The sequence below is a fragment of the Ylistrum balloti genome, unplaced genomic scaffold (genome assembly GCF_031769215.1).
Source record: "Ylistrum balloti isolate Yb309-2 unplaced genomic scaffold, AGI_CSIRO_Ybal_v1 Utg370042, whole genome shotgun sequence".
NCBI lineage: Eukaryota > Metazoa > Mollusca > Bivalvia > Pectinida > Pectinidae > Ylistrum > Ylistrum balloti.
Window position 1 is genome coordinate 519,274 of NW_026782099.1, and position 22,266 is coordinate 541,539.

Genomic DNA, 22,266 nt, shown 5'->3' on the forward strand with positions numbered 1-22,266 from the left:
CCGTAATAAAGGAAAGAATAACATAACATCCGGTTACGGGGGAACGTAAAGTCCGGAAAATAGACGCTGATGCGTTTTTGTGATCAGGTAAAATACATTGAGTACATCTTTCGAACGCGAAAGAAAAAAACCCGATCACCAGGTATCTTATTCCGTGTGGTATCCTTGCTCACCACCAGGAAATTTCTCCTTCCTCTGGTTCTCTTGTATCATCGACCATCAGGTATTTTCTTTTTCATGCTTTATAGTATCTTCGGCTAGAAATCTTCTTAGTACTAGTCTCTGTGTTCAACGAACCATCCTCACTGATGTCGAAAGAGTTAACCTTCGTAGATTTTGGGTTAACGTACAAGTGAGTCGTTTGACTGGTGTCGGTGGAGTTAACTTTGTCGAGGTATAAGTACGAATCGTTTGACTGGTGTCGGACGAGTTAACTTTGTCGAAGTATAAGTACGAGTCGTTTGATTGGAGTCGGTGGAGTTAACTTTGTCGAGGTATAAGTACGAATCGTTTGACTGATGTCGGTGGAGTTAACTTTGTCGAGGTATAAATACTAGTCGTTTGACTGGTGTCGGACGAGTTAACTTTGTCGAGGTATAAGTACGAGTCGTTTGACTGATGTCGGACGAGTTAACTTTGTCGAGGTATAAGTACGAATCGTTTGACTAGTGTCGGACGAGTTAACTTTGTCGAAGTATAAGTACGAGTCGTTTGACTGGTGTCGGACGAGTTAACTTTGTCGAGGTATAAATACTAGTGGTTTGACTGGTGTCGGACGAGTTAACTTTGTCGAGGTATAAGTACGAGTCGTTTGACTGGTGTCGGTGGAGTTAACTTTGTCGAGGTATAAATACTAGTCGTTTGACTGGTGTCGGACGAGTTAACTTTGTCGAGGTATAAATACTAGTCGTTTGACTGGTGTCGGACGAGTTAACTTTGTCGAGGTATAAGTACGAATCGTTTGACTGGTGTCGGACGAGTTAACTTTGTCGAAGTATAAGTACGAGTCGTTTGATTGGAGTCGGTGGAGTTAACTTTGTCGAGGTATAAGTACGAATCGTTTGACTGATGTCGGTGGAGTTAACTTTGTCGAGGTATAAGTACTAGTCGTTTGACTGGTGTCGGTGGAGTTAACTTTGTCGAGGTATAAATACTAGTCGTTTGACTGGTGTCGGACGAGTTAACTTTGTCGAGGTATAAGTACGAGTCGTTTGACTGATGTCGGACGAGTTAACTTTGTCGAGGTATAAGTACGAATCGTTTGACTAGTGTCGGACGAGTTAACTTTGTCGAGGTATAAGTACGAGTCGTTTGACTGGTGTCGGACGAGTTAACTTTGTCGAGGTATAAATACTAGTGGTTTGACTGGTGTCGGACGAGTTAACTTTGTCGAGGTATAAGTACGAGTCGTTTGACTGGTGTCGGTGGAGTTAACTTTGTCGAGGTATAAGTACGAATCGTTTGACTGGTGTCGGACGAGTTAACTTTGTCGAGGTATAAGTACGAGTCGTTTGACTGGTGTCGGTGGAGTTAACTTTGTCGAGGTATAAGTACGAATCGTTTGACTGGTGTCGGACGAGTAAACTTTGTCGAGGTATAAATACTAGTCGTTTGACTGGTGTCGGACGAGTTAATTTTGTCGAGGTATAAGTACGAGTCGTTTGACTGATGTCGGACGAGTTAACTTTGTCGAGGTATAAGTACGAATCGTTTGATTGGTGTCGGACGAGTTAACTTTGTCGAGGTATAAGTACGAGTCGTTTGACTGGTGTCGGACGAGTTAACTTTGTCGAGGTATAAATACTAGTCGTTTGACTGGTGTCGGACGAGTTAACTTTGTCGAGGTATAAGTACGAATCGTTTGATTGGTGTCGGACGAGTTAACTTTGTCGAGGTATAAGTACTAGTCGTTTGACTGATGTCGGTGGAGTTAACTTTGTCGAGGTATAAGTACGAATCGTTTGACTGATGTCGGACGAGTTAACTTTGTCGAGGTATAAGTACTAGTCGTTTGATTGGTGTCGGACGAGTTAATTTTGTCGAGGTATAAGTACGAGTCGTTTGATTGGTGTAGGACTAGTTAACTTTGTCGAGGTATAAGTACGAGGTGTTTGACTGGTGTCGGACGAGTTAACTTTGTCGAGGTATAAATACTAGTGGTTTGACTGGTGTCGGACGAGTTAACTTTGTCGAGGTATAAGTACGAGTCGTTTGACTGGTGTCGGTGGAGTTAACTTTGTCGAGGTATAAGTACGAATCGTTTGACTGGTGTCGGACGAGTAAACTTTGTCGAGGTATAAATACTAGTCGTTTGACTGGTGTCGGACGAGTTAATTTTGTCGAGGTATAAGTACGAGTCGTTTGACTGATGTCGGACGAGTTAACTTTGTCGAGGTATAAGTACGAGTCGTTTGATTGGTGTAGGACGAGTTAACTTTGTCGAGGTATAAGTACGAATCGTTTGACTGATGTCGGTGGAGTTAACTTTGTCGAGGTATAAGTACGAATCGTTTGACTGGTGTCGGACGAGTTAACTTTGTCGAGGTATAAGTACGAGTCGTTTGACTGATGTCGGTGGAGTTAACTTTGTCGAGGTATAAGTACGAATCGTTTGACTGATGTCGGACGAGTTAACTTTGTCGAGGTATAAGTACTAGTCGTTTGATTGGTGTCGGACGAGTTAATTTTGTCGAGGTATAAGTACGAGTCGTTTGACTGATGTCGGACGAGTTAATTTTGTCTAGGTATAAGTACGAATCGTTTGATTGGTGTAGGACTAGTTAACTTTGTCGAGGTATAAGTACGAGGTGTTTGACTGATGTCGGACGAGTTAACTTTGTCGAGGTATAAGTACGAATTGTTTGATTGGTGTCGGACGAGTTAACTTTGTCGAGGTATACGTACGAATCGTTTGATTGGTGTCGGACGAGTTAACTTTGTCGAGGTATAAGTACGAGTCGTTTGACTGATGTCGGACGAGTTAACTTTGTCGAGGTATAAGTACGAGTCGTTTGACTGGTGTCGGACGAGTTAATTTTGTCGAGGTATAAGTACGAGTCGTTTGACTGGTGTCGGACGAGTTAATTTTGTCGAGGTATAAGTACGAGTCGTTTGACTGGTGTCGGACGAGTTAATTTTGTCGAGGTATAAGTACTAGTCGTTTGACTGGTGTCGGACGAGTTAATTTTGTCGAGGTATAAGTACGAGTCGTTTGACTGATGTCGGACGAGTTAACTTTGTCGAGGTATAAGTACGAGTCGTTTGACTGGTGTCGGACGAGTTAATTTTGTCGAGGTATAAGTACGAGTCGTTTGACTGATGTCGGACGAGTTAACTTTGTCGAGGTATAAATACTAGTCGTTTGACTGGTGTCGGTGGAGTTAACTTTGTCGAGGTATAAGTACGAGTCGTTTGACTGATGTCGGACGAGTTAACTTTGTCGAGGTATAAGTACTAGTCGTTTGACTGGTGTCGGACGAGTTAATTTTGTCGAGGTATAAGTACTAGTCGTTTGACTGGTGTCGGACGAGTTAACTTGATAGAAGTAGAGTATGCGTACTAAGTGAGTCGTTTCATTGGTGTATGACGAGTTCACTATATAGAAGTAGGGTATGCGTACTAAGTTAAACTTTTGACTGTCTAGAACGAATTTCTAATGTCTACTGAAGGTTCGTTGTCGGGTGAGTCATGTGACTGAACTGGTATCGGACGAGTCTACTTGGTTGAGCGAGGATTTACGATGTAATATATAGACCACTATCAGCAGAAAAAATGACATTAGCTGGGCGCGATGACATGATAAAATCTAGTTATAAACAAACATTGAGTAGTTTAATTGACAAGCCTTAACAGTACGAGTCTTAAAAGTAAGGAAAACCTTGATATAGTGTCTGTCTTTTGTAAATTACCCCTTGCTGGATACCAATATCCGGTGTCGTGAAGAGTCAGTGATCTATAAACTGTTGGATGGGCATATAACTCCGGCTTTTTAAACGTTAAAACCTTAATAAGCGTCACTCTTTAGCTATATTCTTCAAGCTTTGTCCACTTTTGTTATGTATGTTTTATCGTAAAAAAATGATTATTGATAACAATATCTACACCGTCTTTATCAGGAAGTGCTGTGTTTATCCAGGTGTCGGGAACACTCTTACCATTATGTGTATGTTAATGCTTTAGGTCCTTCGCTCATGAAACTTAATGGGTACGTTGCTTCACTGTGATAACCACAAGTTACAAGAAACAAAACATATTGATCAGATGATGCAAAATCTAAACAGATCGATAATTGCTTAAATTCCTTGGCATACCCTTGATGTCAGCTTTCCCAATACTCCTAACGGAAGCTACATGTTTGAGAAGTAATCGTTTGCATTCGGATCTATAGCCTTGGACTATTAATTGGTGCAGTTCTCATTTATTTTCATCACAGTAAGTCCTGCTGGAATTGACATATCTGTGTGTGGTCGCATCCCTAACAGAGCTCTAGAACATTACAATAATGCTAATTCCATTTTCTTCGCATTGCAGTGTTGGCGGTACCGTTGGAGCCGGGACAAGCAGTGCATGCCAACCAAGTACAACCTCAGGTAGAGCCCCCGCAGGTATTGAACATATTTTAGTAGCTGATGGATTGGTCCTAATTGGGTTATATGGAAATGCTGTTCCAGTAGAAATACGTTATTACCTAGCCTACCAAATGTCTGTCTTCTACAAGAAAATTCACGAACAGTCAACGACCCGATAATTTCGTTGGAAAATCTCAATTATTCATGTACAATTTAGTCCCAAATGTTTGGCAATTACGTGGCTCTACAACAACACGGCCGACAAGTTAATGTTTTTGTTTTAACAGTTGTGTCATGGACAATTATAGCGATATGGCGACAACGTTCACACAATTTTCTTACAAACACTGAAATATCAACCAATCGCCTGTTTACACTGGTCATTCAGAAGGGTATAGTTTCTTTGGAACATCACCATCAACCTTTTAAGACAGGCTTTTGACGAATTTTCACTAAATTTCTCCTCCTATGAATGCCTTGATATACACACGATGCTGTAAGACCACTGAAGCGTAGAAAGCATAAAAGATTTTTCCTCTTATGTCTCCAACTCGGTGAATTATCGTCGTTTGCTGAATTAATTACACAATTGAAAAATGTGAGGTGCAAAAATATTGCTTTTTATTTGCATGGGAGACGAAGCAGAAACCCCAAATCTGAGTATTCAATCCAATAAGTTCCGTAGATAACAATACGAAGTGATATAATACTGGATATTTCATAGTTTATTATATCTTCATGTCAATCTTTGTATTTCACCTCATCCGACAAACAAGTGATCTTATGCAATGGCGTGGCGTCCGGCGTCTTGCGTCCGTCAACTCTTTACTAAAAATCGCTACTAGTCATGAACGACTGAACAGATTTTGACCAAAGTTGGTCAGAAGCATCCTCTGGGTTAGAAAACCATCTTTGTATAGATATCAGTGCTCGACCTCCAGGGCCCTGAGGGTCGGTGCCTAAAAGGGGGAATTTTGCAAATTCTGTAAAATCCTACTCCTCCTTTAGGAATGAATGGCTTTAGCACACATTTGGTTCGAAGCATTCTTGGGTAAAAGGAAACCAAGGTGGTAAAAACATTGGCTATCGGACCTCAGGGGCCTGAGACGCTAAAAGTGAAAATTTTGCTGAATCGCAACGATTACGTTATATGCGGTTCATTTACCAATGCCATGGTGATTTTCTGGTTCTCTCCTTTATAGCTTTATTCTATTTCTTTAATTAAATACATCCTCAAAGAATTATCACTTTCATTATATATGTGGTTTCGAAGAAGACAATCGACCATACGTTATATTTTATATCCAAACTAGATCTCAGCGGTCCATCATTCCATTTCTAAACCAATAATTTTCCCCTGACATGTAGTATATATTTGATTTATGTACTAGAATTGCGTACATTATAAACGTAATTAAATCAATCCAAGCCTCTTAACTGTTCTCCGCAATCCCATTGGTCTGGGGACATTGATTTCCCCAGGTATTTGTGTTACAGAGTAATACAAGGACGAGGTTTATCAAATTTTGTATAAGATAAATGATCGTGTGTCTATCAAACTAGCGACATTTATCAACCAGTCAAATATTTCAATATGAAATAATTGTTCAATAACATAGCAGCATTAGATTTAGTACCTTGTACTTCATAGCGAGACATTCTGGAATAATATTTCTGATTGGTTTCGTCTCGTGACAATTATAATAAAAATCAAAAGAGAAGAACGGTAGCTTGCTTCAAATTCATCATCCATTTTGTTATAATCTATGTCTACTGCACTAATTTCCATTGTATGATATTGCCAGAGTCCTTCAAACCTAGAAAAGGAGCTGAAACAACAGCAAACAAAGTCCAACACAGCGAAAGCTCCAACGAACTACTTACCACCCCCGCCGCCCCCTCTTTTACCTCAAAATGACGCCATTTCCGATGAAGCTAACGCAATGCTGGATAACCTCAGTTTCGAAGAAATTGTGGAAGACGTTTTGTCAACTTTGAAGAAACATCCGGAAATATTGAAAGAACTTGCACTAGGTAATATTTCTGTACAATCCATGTTAAATATCGTTTTCTGCGACAACATGAAACTCAATGGGGAACAATTCATGAAAGTACTTTTGCGATGGTTTTTCGGCTTTCTTTCATGACATTAATATATTGGTGACAAATTCTTATCAATCTTTATTTACTTTTCTACTAACGTGAAAAGACAGTTCTATAACTCTGGGGCCTTTCTCCCAGACAAAGACAAATTGCTGGGTAGATATTGGCAGTATTGATCAGACAATGAAAACTAATGGCTGTTCCGACGTAGCTTGAACTTTCCAGTAAAGCTGTTCGGACTAAATCAAATACCTGGGCAGACGGAAGTAACGTCAGTATTGACAGGAGGTAAAATACATCGCTTTTGTCTGTAGCTGTTATGAATGTAGGATTATTCTTTACTGAAACGGCTAGGTTCTTGTAGGGTACATTCCCTAATCACTCTAGCCAGGGACATGCGCTCATAAAACACAGTGTCAATGTTTGATGGGTATGTAGTTAATTTTGATACTCAAAGACTTTCGTTTGTTGTAAGCGCCGATATTATAACACTCTGTAACCAATTTGTCAGCCTTCTACCTTTCAGTGTAATTTCCATGTTAATATCTGAAACACCAAATTGAAATTGTTTTTTTATTAAGAAAAAATGTTAAAAAAGCAAGGTCTCGCGATAACAGTTTCTGAATGAAATAAAATGTTGTAATATTAAAGCTTACTTTTATAATTGAACTTTGTGTTACATGGTATCAGTTTAATGTTGTTGCATTTCAAAAAGTTTATTTTTCGACTTAAAGTTCTTCATTTGTAAAGAAATGATGTATCGTACAAACATGTGACTCGTTCACATATATCTTATCATTGAGCCAAATATTCACTATATGATGGTATTTTTTCTCAGATGAAGAACAGAAATCTGGGATAGTAATTGACCAGGAAGACGAACATCTCCCGACCAATTACCAGATGCCACCTCCACAGCTCCACCAGGTCAGTATAAGTCAATGTTAACATGTATGTCTCAATAGTCTTACCAATTTTATCATTAACCTGTAATACGGATTTTTTTTTCTTTTGTGTAATCTCTCACCACCAGAAATGAATCTTAGCTGGTTTCCATACCTGCAGGTTTAACTGGTGTTATACACAGGTTTTAATAAACAAACTGTTTTGCACATTTTTTAGTGGAAATGGTCTAGACCACACAAACAACATAGTTATTCTATAGCTTCTGAATAACGACATGTTATTTCAGCGTGGATCAGAATCATGTAAAATCGTCCGACATCACATCATGTGTTATAAATCAATGAGTTTAATATAACAATATTTGCGTGAATAGAACGACGCGACAGAGAGTGAGAAGGCTGCCACAGCAGAACAAGGGCTTGGGTTAATAAGTAAGGCTTGACACCAAACCTTTTAGCACATGCTAGGATGCTTGTATATTAATGAAGCCGGAAAGTGACCAACCATTTTCGGTCGCTATCAAGCTTCAATTAATTTTGTGTACAAATCAAATTAGGAAAACATAAAATATAGTCAGACATGACGTTTTATCTGTATTCCGAGAAATAATTGCTTCTAATCCAGAAATCCCTCGCGAGATCAGAAATGAGATTTGTATTTTCCCCAAAATGGGGGAAAGTGTCGGTGGAACTCTCTTGTTCCCATATGTGTGGCCGAATGGGATCTGTAGGAGAACATACTATTTTTAATGTGTACAAAGCACTACATGATACATAAAATGCCTTCAATATGAATGTTGATATGATATAGAATACTTTAAAGAGAAAGGCGCATTAAATCGGCCATAAAAAATGTTCATGTAGATATCATAGACATCATTTCTAATGTTTCATGTATCATAACACCTACGTGTGACTGTAACTGTTGCTATGACACCGAACCCTAATCGTTCCTAGCACGTACGAAGTTTAAGTTAAAAAGTGTAAGATAAATCAACGCTGAAGCGCCCCGCTGTTGTGTTGGAAAACATCAGCGAAATTATCGGGATTTTGTCACACGAATCTATATATGAGCATAACGTTATGTATGTTTCATGTCGTGAGCAAAAGGTTATAAGTTTCTGGTGTGGTAGATGATGAAAACTGTGACTTTGGACACAGCGACCTTGTGATTGAAATGAACTAGAGATGGCCTTGATATCACATAGTACAATTAAATCCTGCTCCAATAAAGAGACGTCGGTAACCCACCTGACGGTTATAAAAACACTCCCTCGTGCAACATTGAATCTGAATGATCACATGGAGAACAGTACTACAGGATTTCAACGACCTTCTACTCCCCTGTGTATCACCAGTGTCACTCGCTACGGTCACATCCATGTGCTGTACGAGAGAGACGTGATCCCTATATATGTTAACGTCCCTAAAGACATGCTTCCTTGGCCACATCTAATGGCTGTTTACTAATACGACGTGTTTTTTCACATTAGTTCCATAAATTTTGACTTAAGTAAAGCGACTCGACTTACAACTGGCCTTACTACACTCTCATATTGGGTCCTAATCGTCTTGTCTGGTAATGAAAACAATTGGGGAACATGATACAATGATAAAAAGCTTTGTTACCTAAGTGGGGACGACATTCGGGATCATTGGCGCACCTGATATGTGATTAAGGAAGCTAAAGATGTTATCAATGCGACATTACTGGAGTTGTCCTAACCATACCGCATGCACGTCTCCAACCGGTGTAACGAATAGAATTGGGAATTGCTGTAACTGATGGCGGAATCAGAAATATGCATTAATTCACGGCTAATATTGCGGGGAATGGTCATTAAGTTTGACTGCATAAATATTCAACGTGTACTTTTTAATTTCCTATTTCGTGGCTTGTTTGAAAACTGTCGAGAATTCTGATTACTTCAGACACTCGTGTCGATGTAGTGGCGTTTCTTGATTTACCCCTCGACAACTTCTTAACAAAATATATAATCAGGAGCTGTGGTGCCATGATTAAACGTCATTGCTGTGTGTATTTACAGAAATCTCACTGAATCACACTCGCGTCTGTTTAGTTGACATTTCAAGCGAAAAAATCTAAGACAAATCTGAACGTCAGGTCGGGGAAATAAAAACAAATGTCATCGAGACGTTACACAACGTGTCGGTAAAGGTACACACATTTGTGATATTTTGGAATTTTCAATAATAGCATGTGGGCATTTATAGCGAGTCCAAATGTCGTCAACTAATAAGACCCCTATTAGGTAGTAAACACGTGATCCACAGGGGACTAGTCTCAAGGACAACATCCACAGGAAAGGCAGATACGGAATGACGTAGTTTGTGATTAGCTTAATTTGAAGGAAGACCATGTAATACCTAACTAATGAGAATCTATCTTAGAACAAGGTCACGTGCTTTCTATAAACGTATTGGTGTGCTGAGTTGTATTTCTGTGCTTTATAAACCAGTTTACTGTTCAGTCTTACTTAGCCTTTGGAGAAAGCCTCTTGGATTATCAAAATGGATCCCACACACCGAACTGAATCTACTACACGACAAAATGCATTGCTACCCATCCTTATTCGAGACGAAAAAAGTACTTACAGATACTGCCAGACGAATATTTGTATTGTCTGTTGGACACGAAACAAGACATTGCGCCTTCCATTTGCAACAACCCTCATTATCGTCGTTCACACAGAGGGTGCTTAATGGAATAGCTTTCATTCGCGGCGATGCGCTAAGCATTGGTCATTAGACTAACACAGGGAGAAAAGTCATACTGTGTCATTGTTTCGGCCAAGATCTGCGATCAGCTTGTAGTGTTTTTTCTACATGATGCTGTGATATTTTACTTTTTTAGACACTGCTGAAACTTTGACATATTTGAACTTTGAAGGGTTATCGCTGCTCGGTGTATTTCGGGATGACATACAAGTTTCTATAAGAGTCTCTGACCAACATAAAAGTAAAATTTTTAATATTGCCCGATGTGTTCCAACAACTATGGGTGTGAGATTAAATAGAAACGAAGTCATGACAAATGGACCGTAGGTCACAATTTAAAACCATTCTCGTTTCGTATGTCGCAAATGTATGCCCGCGTGTGTACTGCAATATCCCGGAAAAGGACGAAGGTATCAAACAGATAAGCAAGACCGTTGATCCTACTGGTCTAGTAATGGAAAGCTAAGGTCAAAATACTGCACTGTCAGTCCAGTACGTGTTCATTATTTCTTTATTCCAGTATTGATATATCAGGACATTTGTAGCTGTATTCACCATGTCAACAGTACACAGAAGGGGGCCTTGTCCAATCCTGACCATAATCTGTAAATCTTTTGTCTAGACTGTTCCCCTAAAACACATCGACCTGTGGTATCCGGTGTCATCGGATTACATCCGGATTGTCAGGATCAGAAGTGATCGGAAACGCTTGCTTCCCGCAGGCAATATCGTTATGAAGGGATTTCCGTAGATATTTTTCTACAATATGAAACTTGACATGAATTGTTAAAACATTCTGTTTTCAATATGAAGAGACATTAATCAAATGCGTTTTAGTTCAAATTATCACTGGAAGTCAGCATTTACAGGAACACAGAAATTGAAACACGAGTTCGTCCTTTTGTTCCTGGAGTGAACCTTTGGGATCCATGATGAGTCGACGGCCGTTACCAGCTGCCATGTCGTTTGTCGCATTATTTGCTCCGCGGGCAATCGGGGCGATCGATGGCTCGACTCACGGATGCTCCATCATGGTGCCTTGGAAACAGATTTGGGAATCAGTGAAAACAATTACAACGGGTGATAATATGATTAGGTTTTATAGTCGTTACGAGACCCCTGGGAGGCGTATCTCCTGTGTCCGTACCACGTACGTAAACAGACGTAATACTGTACACAGAACATAAGGTAACAACATTAGAACCCAAACTTCAATACTACTTACTTTGATGTCCGTAGCTTGATTTAGCGAAAGCCCACTTTGAAAAGAAAACGCACGCGTCCCGAACTCGTCTGGCCGTTACTAGCTGTAATACTGTATAGCCAGCCAACCCCCAAGTGACTGCCCGTTAGTATAACAACTCCATCAGGTATACTCTAGATGTTCGTAAATTACATGTATATTTTCTCACTGAATGATATAGAGACCAATTGACCATAAATCATTTCATTGCTCATTGTTTGATAAATAAATCATGTGTATAATGGTCTTCGTCTCGAAAAGTCGTACTATCAACAGATTGCCACTAGACAATGTAAAAGTATGCATCCCCTCAGTCACTGTATAGAACACCACACTACGTCTGTATCCCCTCAGTCACTGTATAGAACACCACACTACGTCTGTAACCCCTCGGTCAATGTATAGAACACCACACTACGTCTGCATACCCTCAGTCACTGTATAGAACACCACACTACGTCTGTAACCCCTCGGTCAATGTATAGAACACCACGCTACGTCTGCATCCCCTCAGTTAATGTATAGAACACCACACCACGTCTGCATCCCCTCAGTCACTGTATAGAACACCACACTACCTCTGTATCTCCTCAGTCACTGTCTAGAACACCACACTACGTCTGCATCCCCTCAGTCACTGTATAGAACACCACACTACGTCTGCATCCCCTCAGTCACTGTATAGAACACCACACTACGTCTGCATCCCCTCAGTCAATGTATAGAACACCACACCACGTCTGCATCCCCTCTGTCAATGTATAGAACACCACACTACGTCTGCATCCCCTCAGTCACTGTATAGAACACCACACTAGGTCTGCATCCCCTCAGTCACTGTAAAAAACGCCGAACTATGTATGAAGTACTCTGTTACCATATAGAATGCCACACTCTGTATGTGTACCCTAGTTACTGTACACAACGTCACACAAGTATGCGTCCTGAGCCACTGTAAACGATGGCACAGTGTGACTCCGGCCTCTGCATAAAACGTCATATCACAACATCACCCAAGTTAGCGTCCCTAGCCAGCGTATTCAGAGTGGCACAACTGTACGTAACCAAGCCAATGTATACATCACACAAGTTAGTCGTCCCTAGGCAGCGTATTCAGGGTGGCACAGCTGTACGTACCAAAGCCAATGTATACACCACATAAGTTAGCGTCCCTATCCAGCGTATTCAGAGTGGCGCAACTGTACGTACCCAAGCCAATGTATACATCACACAAGTATGCGTACCCAGCCACTACATAGAACGTTATAACACAACGTCACAGCGTCGCTGAGCCACTGTACACATCGTCATAACACTGTACAAAACGACATAGAAGTATGCATCCTACAGCCCCTCTGCACAACGTCACAGACAACGTCACACAATTATGCGTCTCAGCCACTGTCCTCAGTGTTAGACAGGCATGCATCCCTACTCACCGTGCAATATTTCACACAACTATGTTTTCCAAGACACTCCTAAGCATTGTGTTAATGTGTCGATGGGGTGAGTGGTGGGGTTGGTTGGGGCTTTGGTCGGGGGTTTGGTGGGTTGAAGGGTGAAGGGTTAGAGTCGTTTTTACTTGTATGTGTGTTGTTGTTGGTGGTGGTAGTAGTGGTGTGTGTGGATGTCTCTTTATAGGGAATGTCCCACAGTGTTTTGAACAGGTTTTATCGTTTTTTATATACAGTGCCGTCTGCTGTAACAAAAACGTGAACGCCACGGAATATTATACTTATATAAGTATCAGTTTACGGAAACAGTTTGGCACTACGCATAGATCGGATTATTGACTCATTGAAATTAATCATATTTACATAACAGATGAATAGCCCTGAACTTTTACATTAACTTTCTCGCCTGCTGACAGAATCCGACTTTCATTAAATACCTACGATATCAGAATATATGTAAAAATGAGATTTTTATCGGCAACCCCTGTCTTTTCTTCTTTATTGATATATAGGCTCCGTTTAATTACTTATATATTACTTACAAGTGATCTGTATTCGCCTTTCATTCTATATGACACGACAGCAACAAGCCTGCATTCCACTGTCAATACAGTTTTGAAAACTATCTAAACATGCCGACATCTAGGGCAATTAGGCAAGTTCATCAGAAAACCCTCCATTAAATTAGAATTTAAAAAAAAACTGTCGAGTGCTAGGCAGGATTAAACTCTAGTCTCCAGCTAGCATGATTAATATTCAAATCAGCAGACTGGACAGTTAGAGTAAGTATGTTACAAACACACCCTTCACATTCATTTTTATAAGAGAGATTAATATCCACCCATATAGAATAGAATTTTTTAAATGTATCACTAAATACTTCAATATTCACTTAGTGCCTAAATTTTTCCGGACTTCAGACTTCAACTTCAACAAAAATCGCGGGAATGGATACATGTTTTTGATATATTACAAAGCAAAGTAAACAAAAATATCAAAATTTACAAATACACTTTGCAGCATTCTCTATAAAGATATCCTCTCCGCGTAAAAAACGATCCCCTGGCCTCACGAGACCAAAACCTTCCCCCTCACCCACTAACGAACGATTCCCAGCGGTAACGCTTACGCTTACGTGATAAAAGGATAGAGCAGTACAGCCGCCACTTAATTGTGTGCTTTTAAAATGGATTGACTCCCCCCTCACTTCCACAAAAATAAAAACAAAACAAAAAATGTGTATTATGGTGAAATAATGACCAACACAGCAGGGCAATTTATTGTTTTTGGAGTCCATTCCCGAGACAGTAAAAAGACAGCAAAACACACTGACGCAATTACAAACATGCAAAATGCATTACTATTATTTGCAGAAAAGTTCACAGTGTATCAATGGAATTATGTTTGTCACGTGATTCGCACATGCATGACATGGAATGCTTTGGCTATAACCGTGTATATCGCATTTTACTGGTGAACATTTGACATCGAAAAGTACTAATGTGTTGGCATAAGTATTATAATTTCACACTAGTCCTAAAAGGTCCCTTCATGATGCCCAGGTATTTTGCTTATTGTTGTATCGTGTTATATCTATGCCATCTATTGCTCTTTCTTTGCGGTAATGCTGACTTATAATCTAACTCCTCCTTTTGTCAGAAGCATCTTTGGTTAGAGGGAAATCAATTTTGTATGAATGATGGATCTCGACCCCATTGGGAAAAAAGGAGCGGGGTTCAATAGGCAAACAGAGCAAATACTTTGAACTTTGAAATCCTAACAAATGGACAAATAGGGCAAATTATCAAAAATCCTACTCCTCTTGTAGGAGTAATTGGATTTTTTCGAAATGTGGTGTGAAGTATGTTTGGGTGATGGGAAATTGATTTTAGATAAACGGCGGGTCTAGGCCCCATGGAGGTGGGGGACACAATATTGGGAAGTATTGCAAATTCTTTAAAATCTTACTTCTTTTTCAGAAACGACAAGATTTTGCCCAGATTTGGTCTGTAGCATGGTTTGGTGAATAAGAATCGATTTCGTATAAATGGTGGGTTTTTGCAACATAGGGCAGGATGAGAGGGCTCAATAGAGGAAAAGTTTTAAATCTTTGAAACAGTTTAGATCCCCATTCAGTAACCATGTCTAGCATTGCTTGGCATAAAAGGATAAACAAAATAAGAATTGGCTTAGGAGTTTTGCCCTACCTCAGAACTTCGCTTCCTTGTGATATCTTTGAAACAGTGGAGATCCCCATCCTTAAACCACATATAACGATGCTGGACATCAAGAGATAAATCCATTCACAGTTGAAACACCCACCTATAACAATATATTAATAGAATTGCTGGGGCATTAAGAGATAAACACATTTGTTATTTAAGAATTGGTCCTTGGGTGTGGCACACCTCAAGAGAAATTATTTTTGGGTTATATTTTGACATAGTTGATACCAACCCAATAACCATATAAACTCTTAATGGGCATTAAAAGACAAAGACCGTAACGATACAAGAATTTACCTATTGGTCTTACCCCATCAAAGAGATTAAGTGAGTGAGCTTTAATTTGGAATATTGCATACCCATCCCATAAGCATATATTGCTGAACGTTAAGATCCAGGTGAACGATACAGGCCTTTTGTCTGTTGTTGCTTTGGATATTGTGTCAGCGTATATTTAAATGAGTATTAAACGACACCTTGCACGCCATTAACAACTTACTCGTGTAATACGTTTCCTGTTATGGTACGACAATGGTATTGTATGAGAGAACTTTCACGGTATGCTGGATTTTCCTACGGAAGCGCCGTTGTCTGTTTCCAGTTATGTAATGCGTGACCTTCTCACATTGACTGGCCGACACCCAAAATGGCCATTACACAAGAAAACAATCTACTTTTCCTGTAATAAATCAAATTTAACATTGATTTGGTTATCTTAAACGAACATTCCACGTTACTTCTTAAAACGCAATTCAATGCATACGTGCAGCAGTGTGATATTGAAATAAGAGCACGGCATATTCATACAAAAGAAACGGCCTGTAAAACAATTTTTTTCAATCATCAAGATTCTCTTTTAATTCAGTCATATAAACATGGTAATTAAACGTTGTAACGTATGAATTTGTGACGTTAACTTTCCACATTTGTAAAGCTGAATCCAGGGTCAAACGTGTCCAGTTATTATTTTTAGATATTTGATTAAAATCAAGAAATTTGGGCTTGACACGGGTCATCTGTGTGAATCTTATATATATATAATTTGAAATGAGTTGTCACTTCACTTGTTTTGGTAAGCTGTGACAATTAGAAATTAAAACAAAATTTTATACGAAGTGAAAACATATTTATTTTTGCCTCATAACTCAGAAACGTTACAATTTGACAGAGTTTTAAGTAAAAAAAAATAGAGAACAAAATTAATTTAAGGCAACCATTTTGATGTGCATTTTCCAATTCATAACGTAACGTCATCGTCCGTATTATTATATCACAATAGATTTCTGACTGATGTAGCCAATGAAAAACACTCGAGGGTATATTACATCACCGACTTTGATGTATGTAGTTCTAAATGCTGACATTTCTATATTAGGTGGTACTGATCAATCGTATCGTTAACAAGGATTAAGTCGATCACCTACTATTTATGGAAAATTCCAACGTGAAGAAGATAATTTTTCGATATATTATAGTCATGTTTTATCGGGCAATGCCCTTGTTAGTCAGTTAATTCGTCTTTCTAATATTATAACGTATATATCACTTATTTCAGCACAGATATATTTATCAAAGTGTATGGCTTATTCGGCTGTTTGAAAGAAAGACTAAATACAAAATGGCAAAAATGAAGTTACCATTAATAGACACAGAATATTCGATTGAAAAAAATGCTAGTTACGAGTGTTCGGTATAAATCTGGAACATGACAGTGTGCTGTATTGTAATGTGTCACTGTAGATAGGTTTCATGTTATCACTGATAACCTTACGTCAATTAGCATGAAACACTAATTAAACACCAAAACACTGTGGACAAATATTGATATACTACTAGTATGTTAAAGAGAATTTGCCCCATTAACATCCATGTGTTGTTGTAGTAGGGAATATTGGCAGCAAAACTATCATAATTTTAAAATTCGTTGAACGTGATAATACTGTTGATAAAGTAAATATTATTAGCCTTGCAACCATGACATTACCTCTATGAAATAGGATTACAGTTAGGTGAATATCGCTGTTTGGCCCATCTTTAGTTAATGTTTCTACCATTTCCATCCTTTTTTTCCAGAGCTGAAATTTCTGAAGTATCGATTGGAAAGTCGAAAAGAGCATTAGTAATTTGCCTTATAACCTAAGTTTGGAGTATATGTTTCACTGTAAACATTAGTTGAAGTTGTCGTTTTCCGCTGAAAGCACTAAAAGTTAATTTCGGAATCGCAATAACATTATCGCTGGCTTTCACCTGCACTACCGGACATGGGCGTCTCTTGGCGTACCTTGATGGATTTCCGGTGTTGTTGCCTTAATCAAGAAACATTTCCACTGGAAACATTTTGAAGGGCATGACATTTCCATACTGACAAGCTTTTCATAGATAACAGTGCGACTGCTCAGAGATCCTTCGTCACAGTTTTTTTTCTCTAATTTACATCTGTTATTTAATATCCATGTTTCATAGACGTTTCTCTGTGACCAATGCCTTTCGGAGTAATACTGTAATTTTAACCCTTAGGTGGTATGCTTATTTTGCTTTGGCAGACTATCTGGTGTCTGTTGGAAGACGGTGTGTCGTATATCGATCAATTTGTTCGATGTGTGCAAAAGGTTGTCAGTTGGAAGCTGTATTTGTTTAAAAGAAGAGTGTGTTTATGTAACGACGTTGACAATAAAGTACATGATAGCGAGGGCTGTACAGTAAGGTCAAAGATGTAAAATCAATACTGTGTCTCAACATCAACTAAGGTCAAATGTGCCTTCCAACTTATATGGACGATGTCGATGTCCTATACTTTTTTAACTTTAAATGTCACCTGTCTGAGTTATGAAATAAAAAATCTTAAATATGTTTTAAACGCATTTAAATACGTTTTATTCAGCTTTACAAATGTGGAAATTCCATATTTGTATGACTGAATTAAAAGGGAATCTTGATCATTGGGAAATGTTTTAAAGGCCATTTCTTTGTACAAGCATGCCATGCTCTATCTTCGATAATATTGAAATTTAACAGAAAAAGTAGAGGATCGACTTAATCCTTGTTAAAGATAAGATTGATCAGTACCAACTAATATAGAAATGTCATCATTTAGAACTAGATACATCAAAGTCGGTAATGTAATACACCCTCGAGCGTTTTTCATTGTCTGCGCCAGTCAGAAATCTATTGTTAGTTAAATCTCATTTAGTACAATATTGGTTTGGAAACTTGCCATTGGTCATTTAAAGAAATTCTAAAGATAAGCTCTTGTAATTTTGTAAATGACATGGTGATATTATATCTAACGTGATGTGTTATATTTTACAGATGCCCCAACGCGTGGAGAAGAAAGCAGGCGGTCGGTACCAAGATCACAAGCGCGGGAGCAAATATCCAGGTGTGTTTCTCTACTGATTGCATTGTTAGCTTGTCCAATCTTACCATCTTGAATCCCCTCACAACTTTGTCGAGAAACGTTGTGTGTTGGATTTTTTGATCTTATATGCCCGCTAAGAATGATACTATACATATGTTAGCTGCAACCAACACTGCCCTTAAAGTAGCCTTTCATTCACGTAGATCGTATTGTTTTAAACTTGACTGTTATATTCCAGGGTCTTACTGGAAGAAGAAATACGGTGGCAAGTCCTCCTCTGAGTCTTCTGAGAATGAGTCAGAGACAGAGGAATCGGACGAGTCCTCCCAAATGTCCATCAGCAAGCCCTCCTCGTCTTCATCTTCATCCAGTTCGTCATCAGAGGAAACGTCTTCCCAGGAGTCTGATGAATCTTCTGAGGAGTACTCGAATTACATTCCACAGAAACGAGTGAAGGAAATACCAGAGGAGACCATTGATCTCCTCGCACTTCCGCTGGAAGGAGGAAGTAAAGTAAATGAGGGGAGCAAACGTTTTCATGGGTCAAGGACACAAAAGAACAACGAGAGACCATATACGGCATGGACACAGCCAGAAGGAAACCCGCAACAGGTAAGTTGTATAAGCTATGTCTTTCTGTAATCTTTTATAAAATTAATAAGTGGATATTAATATGGAATAGATCACTGTGAAAAGAATAAATCGAAATCAGTTTAATTTAACAGTTGTCATTGTTGAATAAAAGTACGTTTCACTTATTGTTGCAAGTCGAAAGGTATTTGGCAAGAACGTATTTTCGTTTGCATTATAAGTACTAATTATTTTAATCTTTTTCTCCGTCAGCTGACACCTAACGCAGGCAACGACCGACTTATCTTGGAGAGCCCCTTCATAAACTCACTGCCTCTGTTTCTCCCCGGGGATTTGGCCAGAAACAAAGACCAGGAATTGACACCGGAACACCAGGCCGAAATCGAGGCCCTTGCACGGATGGAAGCCGAGAATGAGTCCGTAGTAGAAAATGGAGGGGAGATGGGTGAAGGGGAGGAGGAGAATGCCCCAATCAAAGATATGGAACAGTTGCAGTCGCTAGAAAATAAGGAAAGAAAGAAGCAGGAAGAAAGGGCGAAGAAAATGAACCTTTCAGCCGACAACAACAATGCGCAGTCAGACGCCGAGGAGGTAAATAACTTATTAGATTAGTAATCATTCTACCGTAAGGAAGATTTTAAAAAAGAACTCAGAAAATTGTAGAAACGATAAAACGACCTAATTCATTACGTACACGTGCATACACAATTACCAACAACATGTATGATCTGCATTAACACTAATGGTCCGTCAGGGAATTAATTATGGTAGATGTCGGCAACTGATTAACATATGACACTAAATATGCAGGCTGTTGAAGATTATTGGTAGTTTTACAGTCATGATAATGACCTCATTGGGAATTTCCTTTGTGTGATGTGACATCGGACGTGTTTGTTACTCGTTAGTTTGCCTGGAGGTTCCGTTATTGTTTATTTAGTTCTCTGTTGGGAACGAGGCATTTCTTACTTGGGTGGATGGTCGGATTGCGCAGTGGTAACACACTCGCCTTTCACCTAGCCATCCGAGGTTCGAATCCCAGATTGGACATAAAAAGGTAGGAGGTCGCCTGCCCGACTACGTTGATTTTGTTCCGGTACGCCGGTTTCCTCCCACAATAAGACCCTTCGCGCGCTTACATCCGGGCCAACAAGAGTGATTAGTATAAATAGTTTGTTTCTTAATGGTAATAAAATGAATGAAATTGTTGTTATATTGGATTGAACAAGATGTGCATGGTAGGAGTCGTCGATGAATCACAAGACGCTTACTATTTCGGAACAGATGGTCTTATTTTCTTTGCACTTTGTAGGTGTTTCCATGTAAATCTTACATTTGTTCTCATCTTGCCCTTTTTTCAAATCGCATTAGATCTTGAATTAGGATTCCTTAGACATGTCGGTTTGTATCGTGGTTGTTCTCGAACAAACAATGCTATGTTATTTACAGTATAAAAGCAATGTCAGTAACATGAATGGTTACGGACAAACCGTGTAAAATCCAACATCAAATCGAAGTTATCTATATAACAATAGAGTATTTACGGGAGCTGTCTCATTGAGAAGCCTTGTCTTTAAACCTGAATAAGAAAGTAAACTCTATGTAACGAAATATCTTTAAATACTGTAAATATCATAATTTTCATCCAATGATCCTCTTTAAATTTTCGATGATGTCATGAACTCAGGAAAAGTAAAAATCTTGAAAATATAGGTAAACATTACCTAAGAAGTAAAAAAAAGGAAATGATATTTTGTGAAAATATAGAAAATGAAATTCTTATAGATTAAATAGAAAACGGAATTCCGTAAAAATAAAATAGAAGATGATACCCGTAAAAAATAATTATAAAAAAAATGAAATTCAGTGAAAATGAAATAGAAAACGAATTTCAACGAATTTTAAAAAAAAAATAAAATTTTGTGAAAATACATAAGGTAATCATTAATCCGTAAAATTGAACAACAGGTAAAACAATCCTTGCAATATATCTATATATAACACGATCCGTATCCATATCGAAAGAAATACGCTACGAAAAAACTACAGTGTTAAATTTCCCCAGACCTAAAGCTGTTGTATTTTGTTTCAGGGAGAGCTGATGGCCCTGGCCAATGACGGAGGTCCAAAGTAGAAGGCCAGCAGGGATTCTGAATAGAGAGATAAGACATGACAGATACAAGCCTTTAGAAAGATTTCATATGTGTTTGCAGATGGTTGATCTGCGTTTTATGTTATCACCTTCCACCGTTTATTGTGTTTATTGGCTATAGATCGTGTACATATTAACACCGTTCACTTACCTCTCCAGCAGTTTGTGACAATGTTGTGTAGTGGTTATCGTTAATATATTTCCAACTAACATAAAATAATCTTTATATTTAAATACTGTCATTATTACGAAAAATCGCCGTTTTAACATAAAAGGACAATTTAATGGTAAAAGATATCCACGACATCTAATATTTGAGAATATTTGATAGTTTTTTGTGAAGAAGAAATGCTTTACTGTAAACAACATTTTGTAAACACAGGTTAACCAATACACCATTCTATTAGTCTTTTCCTTAAAAAAGAGATGATTTTATTATTTTCTAAAATAAATGGATTTTGGCAGACTATGTTAGTTGTAGTGAAACCTCCGATCGATAAAAGGAAATAAGGCTTACACTGCGTGTTGCTATTGTAATGTTGTCAAGTATCTGTTTTTGAAAGCTGATTAGAGGAGACCCTTACCTTAAGACAATAAGAAGAAATCTATTGACTACGTCGATTGTACAAATCTGGATGAATTTGAAATCAATGACACTGAAGACTCTTATCTTAATACTTATTTACCACGTGACCAACGGCGCCACCGCATACTTCTGAGCGGTAGATCAACGTAACTTAAGCTTTCAAATAGCGAACTTTCTTTTTCTTAAGAGTAATCTTCTACTTCCTCCAGATACATTTCACAATCAAATATTTATTAATGGGTTTGCTCTAAACTGTGACGAATGCTGACGCGCTACCTTGCAATACAAGGTTTCAAGGGATGCAGGTGGATGGAAAGTAAGGGAGAGATTTATGGTCGTTAT

At 38.7% G+C, this 22,266-nt stretch overlaps 1 protein-coding gene across 1 annotated transcript; it reads left to right on the top strand.

Annotated features, from left to right (window-relative positions):
• The first annotated feature begins 320 nt into the window (after positions 1-320).
• LOC132549168 (putative uncharacterized protein DDB_G0277255) lies at positions 321-21,634 on the top strand. Its single transcript, XM_060213088.1, has 8 exons — positions 321-352; positions 4,531-4,604; positions 6,374-6,602; positions 7,510-7,598; positions 18,547-18,616; positions 18,834-19,207; positions 19,439-19,777; positions 21,279-21,634. Coding segments are annotated over exons 1-8 (1,218 nt in total). The 5' UTR covers positions 321-351; the 3' UTR covers positions 21,321-21,634.
• Positions 21,635-22,266: the final 632 nt, after the last annotated feature.